This window comes from Pygoscelis adeliae, unplaced genomic scaffold (genome assembly GCF_000699105.1).
Source record: "Pygoscelis adeliae isolate BGI_AS28 unplaced genomic scaffold, ASM69910v1 Scaffold116, whole genome shotgun sequence".
Lineage (NCBI taxonomy): Eukaryota > Metazoa > Chordata > Aves > Sphenisciformes > Spheniscidae > Pygoscelis > Pygoscelis adeliae.
In genome coordinates this window covers 356,063-365,406 of record NW_008825080.1, presented here as the reverse complement: position 1 = coordinate 365,406, position 9,344 = coordinate 356,063, and the positions used below count along the sequence as shown (strand labels likewise).

Sequence of the window (9,344 nt, the reverse complement as noted above, 5' to 3'; positions counted from 1 at the left end):
CGTTTCAAACATTCCCCAGAAGAATTCGAAAAGCTTAGTAGCATCTGAAAGGGTTTTCATTCACATTTCAAACTGTGAAAACCAGGGAAAGTGTTTGTAATGTATCTTCCTCCTTGGCATAGTGCTGTAGTGCAACATGTTTTACTAGGATTTTATATGCCCCAAGAAAGCACCTATGCATACTTCTGCACTTACGCCATGAAATTTGTTACTATGGAAATATCAAAAACAGCCTATGACTAAGAATGGGCAAATCCGTTCAGGCAAAATAGTATCCAGCCTCAATCTCCATTCAACAGTCAAAATGAATTGTAGCAATTTTCATGGTTTATAGTGGCTTAACATCTTTCCTGTATCATTAAAGTCTTTTAGCCATTTATATCCAATGCACACAGGCCCCAGCTCACCTAGTTCAATGCATAATTTGGGCACAGCAATTCTAGCAGCATCTCTGAGAAATCAAATTAAACTAAATGAAATTATCCTTACTATTCTTTACTTTCTCTTGCTTCCTTTAAATTTCTTGGCACAGAAGCATTTTCTAGATTAATTGCAGCACTGACTGCACCGCCTTCCTTCTAAACATTAAAACTTCAGACGATTAACTGCTTCTGAGATGTAGAGTGCACTCTGAGGATTAACTGAGTGGAAACCTTCAGATCGGGAGGAATTTAAAAAGAGGAGAAGCATCTTCCAGCAGAGTGTGTCTTGCGTCCTGCTGTCTGAGCAGCTTCTCCTGCTGGAGAAAAGAAGCTGACCTCAGGCAAACAACTGTGAGAGAACACGTAAGGTAAGCTCTCTGTGTGTTCCCATGCATGCATATCTTCTCTTCTGGATATCACATTTTCTTTTACTGTCAGGGATTTTACTGTGTTATAGGCTTTCTAAAGTTAGTCCCTTGGAACCAAAGAAAGAACCCTATTTTCCAGTATCTCTCTCCAGTTAAGATAACAGACTTCTGGGTGACTGCATTGTACGAGACAAATCCCACAATTAAAAATAGGTGTAACATCTATCAATAACTGAAATGTCTCATGAAGAGTAATTTGAAACCAACGCCCAAAATTACCTCTTAAAGGAATACATTAACAAAGGATTATAATTGATCTAAGCATTTACCTGACTCCATTTCCTATTTATTTAATTACCATGATTTTAAGTATGATTGCAGAACATTCTTAACTAAGGATGCTTTTCTGTTTATAGAACAGATTTAAAGATTTAATCCTCTGTTCTCTGATGAGCCCTACACACAAATGCTCAGATTACATGATGAGTTCCTAGGAGAATAAAATTGTACAGAACTGCCAAGATTAGGTCTTTTAGAGGTAAATATGGATTTTATGTGAGGCTAGATGAAAAAAACTAACAATGTTAACATATTCCAGAGCGTAAAGACAGAAACTATTGAACATGACAAAGCCATAATTCTCAAAAGAGCTGAAGTACCATTTCTTCCTTGAGTTACAAATCTATTATAGAATTAAAAAGATGAGCTATTTTGAAAATTCTGGAAACATTAAGTTTTTGATTTAAATGATAAATTGTCTGTTGAGTAAGTGTCTATATACTTTCATCAAGAGGCAAAGCAAATGCTCTTTCACTCTGCCAACACACCATAGAGAATGTAACTACCTGGAAAATTACACAGTGTAAGAACACATGGATTAACATGATGTAAAAAATATGAGGACAAATAAAGTGTGTTCCCATAAAGATGTCCAAGACCAAGTTGCCATCATAATAACAACCAAAAGTGCCGCAGGGTAAAATTTTCAAAAGTGTTCACATAATTTACAATGCCAGTCCTGTTTTCAAGTTAATGCTTCTTTAGAAATAATAGTGTCTTTTACAAAGGAATTATTTTTCTCTTACTCACCTACAAATGTTATAGAAATAGAATTTACCATCCTAAATCAGAAAAGTCAGTTTTGAAAATTTCTCCTCATTGCCTAAGGGCTTGTAATGCAAAGACTTTGCCTCGGTATAGCTACAGAACTCCATGTCCCAAATGAAAGATCAATGCATTCCTTATACCGGTTCTTTCTACTACATTTCATTGCAAAAAGTTACTAATGAAGGTAATCATAACATGGTCACACACTGGTACAGAAGGGAAAAAAAATTGGGAAAGAAGTTAGATTAAAACCAGGATAATAAGACAGAAATCAGAAAGCTAACATGATACAACACCAAAAGTTACCAATCTGAGTCACCACATGACGCAAATCCTCTTTAATAAAACAGATACAAGGATATGAAAAAATATAAGGTTATTATTATAAAATGCAGTTTTCAGTGAGATGTTTTTATAAATAAATATTAAATTTAGAAATCCGTGATGGTTTCATAGAGGAATTATAGTCATATTAATTCTTCTTACCTGTTATAGTTGCTTTGTTAATTGATGGTTGGTTACACATTGGTGATCGTCTGTTTAAAAGAAAAGAAAAAAAGGTACAAGCCTGATAAACTCACGGATGACTGAATCCTTGAACAATAAAATAGAAAATACATTTCCTTGGGAAATTATTTGGAACTGGAATACCCTGGCATTGCAAAAAAAAAGTTCGTTTAGAACAGATAGTTCTTTCTAGTGTAGAAGGGAATTCACAACTGACCCTGAAGCCTCTCTGCAGATTGGGAACTCCAAGAGACGAACAATTTAGGAATTTACAAGTTCGTTAAAAACCTGCCTAATCATACCTAGAGCATATACCTAGCTTGAAGTTTGATTTATATACATAGTTATCATTATTCTAACGTCTTGTACTTCCCACATTCTCTGACTTGAAATATTTTTTTAAAATTATTTTTCACTCTATTATTTTGCATATACATTTCACACATTATTTTGCGTATACCTTTCACAATGATCTTTAAGGAAAACAGCTCAGTGGACTGCTTTGCCCATTGAAGAAAGCTAGAAGTTGCTGGACTGACACAACTGCATAGGGATGTGAATGACTGCAAGCAGGGGCCGCATAGGGTCTGCTTATCCCAACCAAGGGGGCTAGAAATATCTTTTGGTAGCACTGCATATGCAATGGTAGGCAGCTGCCCTTGGAATGCTAATTACTTACAAGTTCTAGAGACACACATTTTGGGTGAGGGAAATGACTCCACTACAAAATTTGCCAGTGTAACTAATGTTAATGTTGACTGTGATGCTGTAACACGATTGGAGAAAGATCATATTTATAACGTCTCATTTATAATCATGAACTACTGTGGATAAGTGGGATGTCATTATCTTGGATGAGTTAGGCAGAGTTCTAGGTTCAGATCACACAAGTAGCTCACAATGAGTGTAGCTCTCTGCTCCCTTTGGTTCATTTGCAAGACTCAGACTCTGCCTGAATGATCATCTTTGAATGATCTTTGACATATGACTAATTTATTGAAAATCATATAAATTGCACAAAACCACTCCAAGTTTATGCAAGGACAGCAATGCAAGAGCAATTAGTAGGCAAGGGGGCTGTTGTCTCAGCTATCAAGTATAGCATCTTCAAGGGATTAATAAACTCATTACTCATCTACATGTTTTATGCAGGTTTGGTGGCACAGACTGAAATCTGCAACATCTAATTGTTATTCTTAGTTTACATTTAAAAAGTATCACTGCAAGAAGTTCAGTGGCCAAAAATTGACACTCACTTGCTGGGTGCCCGATCTTGTAAATTGGTTAATGCAGCAAAGTTATTCCGTACAGTACGCAGGCTGGCCAGCACCTGGAATAGACAAAATGGTTTCAGTCTAAATTTCTGCACAGGTGAAACTGATTTATCTCTGCTCCACTGTGCTGAAAGAAAAAAGAAAGGACATTGCAAAACAACTGTAAAAGGTTTCCAGGGTTGGTTTGTCTGAAGCCTTTGACCATTATTTAACAAGATAATGTCTGTAGTACAAGGGCAATAGTTTATTTCTTTTTTTTCCTCATAAACAACTCATTATTTGTTTAAAGGCAGACTTACTTGAAGAGGAGGAAAGTTTTTCACAGAATACTACTTAGTTCTTTAAAATGACCATAAAAGCATTCGTGTTTGGAAGATAATAGTCCATTCAAGCCTAATACTTCATGCATAAGAAATGATTACAGAATTTTCCATTTACAGTTCAGCCCCCACAAACCTCAAAGGACAAATGGAATGAGATTGTCTAGACTGCCAGGAAAAATAAAAGTGGCTCCTTTAAGGGGCGCAGTTGATTTGGGGACTTAGTTCAGAAGGCCAGAGTAAGAGGAAGGTATGATCTGAGCAGGTGGGAAATGTCTGCAGGCTCTTATAAGCTTTGCACATTGGGAAAGATGACATAAATGAACTACTTCCTTTCTGGACTTAATTTCATGCAAGACAGCAGCTAGTGGAGGCAGTAGGGGAGTATCTTCTTGTTATCAGTGACGTAGGCACTCTCTTCTGAAGGTAGCTGGACAAATGCAACAAATTTTGTACCATGTAAGGGTAATAAGATGCACCTCTCCGACTAGGGAGAGGCAGTTCAGCTGATGTCAGAGAGGAACCATGAGTTGTTTGGAACCAGACTGGGAACGGGAGGAGGCAGCAACACTAATCACTGGTGTGTCTTTGCAGGAGTTGCCCATTGTTGTTTCTCAGCCCAGACTGGGCTGGTTCCCTAGTGAACCCATCCCAGGAATAACAAAGGCGGAAATGGGAATTTGGGTTCCAGAGGTCTGAGTCGAGGAGGATACAACCCTCTTTTCATAGCCCCTTAAAGTTATACATGAGGTAGGAAGGGGGTAGGAGGCTGAAGAGAAAAGGAGGATTTAGTGAAAGCTTGTAACAGACAGAAAATATTCAGGAGATAATAATGACTGGCAGTGTTCAAGCTATTGTCGGTAATTCCCAAATGAGTTCAGATAATAAAAATAAACATACATTTGTTGCCTAATTAGACAGTATTAATTTCATTACGTTTTCCTTTCCAAAGATCAGGGGGCAAACTCACATATTTTACATTCAGCATGGAATAAAAATAATTATATATGCCATCAAATCTGCATGCCCAGGGTACAGTGACACTAACAAATGTTGTATTTAGATGTTGGATATACATGGATGGAAATCGGGCATGAACTGAGCAGAAGGGGAAAGAAGATCTTGGAGATAAAAAGTTCAAGAATGAATACATAAAATACAAAGAAAAACTGCTGAAGTATGAAAATATTGTAAAAGGAAAGGATAAGTTGAAGGTGGAAGGAGAAGGAAAGCATAAACAGAAAAAAGTTGTGCCTATTAAGGTAAGACACACATTTTAGTGACTGCAGTCCATTTTCAGTTCTCTCTGGCCAGTCTGCCTGGGTTCAATTTATGTGTGCTAGGATGCTGAGATTGCTTGTATGTGCGATCTGAGAAACGGTATTATCATATTACCATGTTATCAGAGAAACATATTATCAGAGAAACATATCTATGTGGCTCCCAGAGCTGTCTCAGGCCATGAAAAAACGTAATTGGTTTTCCTGGCTGCAAGTTGCTACTCAATAAGCTCTGTTAGACTCAAATTTGCTGTATATTCAGGTGCACTGAGAATTGGGAGCATGTACAAAGGTAGCTAAGTGACTCCTCGGTGAGTGATCTCAGGTACAGCCATGCTTATTAGCTCTGCCTCTGCTGGACTGCAATGAATGACTCTGTACCTGCTGGGCAGGGCTGAGTTTCAGAAAGGTTAGTAGGCTAGGCACAATGCCATGTGAAAACATGAACCTAGCTGAGGTATGTGTTGGATCTGAAATAACATGACATTTAGCACCTGGGGTGCTGGGGAAAGAAGTCTGCAGAGCTGCAAGGTTGCTCAGGTCCAGTTACGAGTGGAGGCTGATGAGCCTTGCTCAGTGCCTGAAGAGGGAGTCTCTCCACCGTGCCCAACACTATGCCCACTGACCAGATTTTTCCACTGTCTGAGATATGATGAATCTTTCCTTGTTCAGAAAGCAGAGACTTGACTGTTTGGTTTGTATGTCCTTCTATTTGTTCTTCTGGCAGGTCAGATAACTGCTTTGTAGATCCAGGGGAGAAATGTCCAGAATCTGCCCCGCATCCCAGCTGCTTTAGCATACATGCACATATTTTGAGTTTCTGCAAGTGCAAGGCGTCCCCACATACATAGCAATGAATGTAAAAATGACAACAAAAACTTTGGCCATTGGCTACAGTGGAGCTAAACAACTGGATTTATTGTATAAAGATACTAATATTTATAAGTCTATTATAGTGTAAGTACATGAAATAATATTTCAATTTTTTATTATAATTTGCTTTAAGTGACAGTTTCTTTGTCCACAGTGGTTCCACTTATGCTTAATGTTTCTAGAGTTAGATTTGTGAGCAGAAAGCAACCAGTCACCTGCAAACCTCTTTAGGTTTAATCCCTAAGTAAATAATATTATTTTCAAAATCAAGTTATATACAAACAGTTGCAAGTGAGTTAAAAATCAAACTTTTTTGATGATAAAAAAACTACAGAATTGATCCTTAAATTTCAAATCACTCAAAATGATTTTATTTTGAAAAATGAAATTGTACAAATAATTAAATTACAGCAGTTGCTGTATATTACAATATAGGGAAGTGCAACTAATAATATTCTTGTGATAGGTTTTTTAATTTTAACTTACAAAATACCATTCTGGTAAAAATAGTAAATTATGTTGTCCTAGGGCCAGATTCTATGTGGCGGACGCAGCGTGCCACCCTGCCTCCAGTTAACAAATGCAGCCACACTACCATGGTAATGTGCTGAATAATAACTGAAGTGCTAAAACTGGAACTATTACCACCAGGTGGCTCATGATCAGATGAAACAAGACTCCTGATCAATTGAAGAAAATACAGACGGTTTGAAATAGCTGCAACATGTGTCCCACATGCCATGAACTACTGCCACCAGGAAGCCCTGAATGGATTAAAATGGTGCTTTGGCTGCTTGCAACACAAAAATGCATCTACATGATGAAATATTACTCTAGGAAGACATTAAAAGGGTGGTCTGTATGATGTGTAGTGCCACACGGGATCCAATTTCTGAAGTCCTGAGTGAGGTCCTAATACTGCTAACGTAACTCAGAGGGGCGGGCCCCGTGTTTAGCTGCAGATGCAGTCTGTGAGCAGGCCCCACTGGGCGATGGGATTTTGCATATTCAAATAATTTTTAGAAAAGAGCTACGTTTTTCCTGAGAGTCTAATCAGATGTCACTTCCCCTCTATTAGGCACGCTCTCTCAACTGCATCTCAATTCCCCCTGTGTCAGGGAATGTGACATGTGATTAAGTCACCCTGTGGGTGCTCTTTCTCCTGTTCAATGCAAAGGAAAACAGGTTGATTTAAACCACTGCTAACAGGGTTTTGCACTGAAACACTTAAAGCTCTCAAATAATCAATTACAACACCTTGGTGCAAGTAGCAATAACATTCAACTGCTCCTGTTCTAATTGCTGAAGCACGTCCATCAACGCCAACAAAAATATGAAACTGCCCTTAAAACAAACAGGGTGTTTTGTCCCAGGAAAAAAATAGCCACAAATGGGGTGTAATATTTGCTGTTTTTCTAGGCATACTATAACCTGTCTTACCCACGTGGCATTAATTTATAATAAAAGTTCAGGTGACAATAAACATGAACTCAACTATAGTAAATATTATTGGATTGCTTGACCACCATGCAATTTGTATTTTTTCTGTGCTCAAGACTTAGGGTTGTTTCCTGAGGAACTAAAACCAGAAGTGATTTTACTTTTTTTTTTTCTTGTTTTTCCTGTAATTTCTTCTCTTCCGTAATTGTTGAAGTATATTTACCATTTGAGAGATCTTAAAGGATTCTTATAAAAGGCCCTGGCTTAATCTTTTACCTGCTAATAAGAGATGAAGGTATTCATATTAAGGATTTGATCAGCCAGTGTCTTATAAACACTGTATCTGTTCACAATATAACTAAATATATAATAACCTATTAAATTAATATTAATGGTTTTAAGAGCTGATCATTAGACCAAAGCAACTTGCATATTCAGACTGAAGTTGGACCCCTTCTTCTTATTTGAGACTGCTGTGTGACTCTACCTTTCTCTTTCCATTCACCTTCAATCACATATGAGTTCCAGGTTTTTTTTTTCCCCCTGTAGTTACACTGAATTAACTTTCATTCCTATCTATTACAGAGTAAAACCAATCCTCATGAGTTCATATCAATGTTAACTTTTCATACATGACAAGACAGCTCTATTGCTAAAAATTGTGGAGTTTTGATCTAAATTATATAGAATTATGAGCTGATTTTATAAAACAGAATCTGAATGGAAAAATCAAACACATAGAGATGGTTTTGTAAAGGAACATAAGTATTCTGGGTAAAACTTATCTTGCATCTAAGAACTACCTTGTATTGAATGCATAAAAGATGTTCAAAAGGAGAAATTATAATTATAAAAAGCAGAAGAATAACAGAGAGCACAGATTGGTCTTCATCATGACTGTCTGCTACAGTATTTGAGAAGAGATCAGCTGAAGGTGTTTATCGTATTGTTGCACTTCAACTTCTCAGCTAAGCAAAAACCATTAAAAAAGAGAGGTATAGATAACAGAGTGGGCAGTTTATGACTTTCTGTTTAGACATTTTTTTCCTGTCTCAAGCAAACATACCTTATATAATATTAACAACAGAAAACAACTGGTTTGACCATATGGCCTTTAAATTGCAAGACCATGTGAGAAATATGGCAAAATTGTGCCTACCTGAGCAAATGGTGTCACAATCAAGTCATCTCCATGTCTGAAAAAATGAGCAGAGTTGTAAGTTAGGTATTACTGAAAACTTATCTCACTGCTTTAACAGAAAGAAAATCAGGTTTTACAGTGCACTGTAGGTAACTCCAGTTTTATTCTTCAGCAGTTACTCACTACCACTGCTTTACATATCCTTTAAAAAGTAAATATCAACTTAGTTATTGCCCAAATGCCTGGCATGTCTATGGGATGGCTGATGAACCAGCTGGTTTCTGTGCCGGGGGCTGGGCAGGTGACCGACTTGCGCAGGACCAATCTGCAGAGATTTCATCCCAAAGGATGGAGGTGAAAATACCTAAAGCGACCCATTGAGGGTTTCCAGCAGGTTTGTAAGCACTGGACGGGCGAGTAACTGCAGATGGCTGGGCAGCGCATCACAGGCGAATGAAAACCTAGTAAAACTTTTAGACTGACTCACACCTCTGTAGCTACAGGGGGTGTGACCGAGTGTGTGCTGTTGCTGTGGCAACCTCACCCACACCACGGGGTGACATATGGGCAAGGTGCCGGGATGACGCACTGTAGGGGAGAAGGGAGGAAGGG

General features: G+C 37.9%; 1 protein-coding gene across 1 annotated transcript in view; it reads right to left on the bottom strand.

The window, feature by feature from the left end:
• Nucleotides 1–2,369: 2,369 nt before the first annotated feature.
• The window catches only part of LOC103919437 (cAMP-specific 3',5'-cyclic phosphodiesterase 4D-like), an 84,365-nt gene continuing 77,390 nt past the window's right edge, over nt 2,370–9,344 (bottom strand). The window contains exons 3-5 of the mRNA XM_009326944.1: nt 8,751–8,787; nt 3,661–3,734; nt 2,370–2,433 (exon numbers count right to left, since the gene is read on the bottom strand). Of these exons, the coding sequence (XP_009325219.1) occupies nt 2,370–2,433; nt 3,661–3,734; nt 8,751–8,787 (175 nt within the window). The remainder of the gene's footprint in view (nt 2,434–3,660; nt 3,735–8,750; nt 8,788–9,344) is intronic.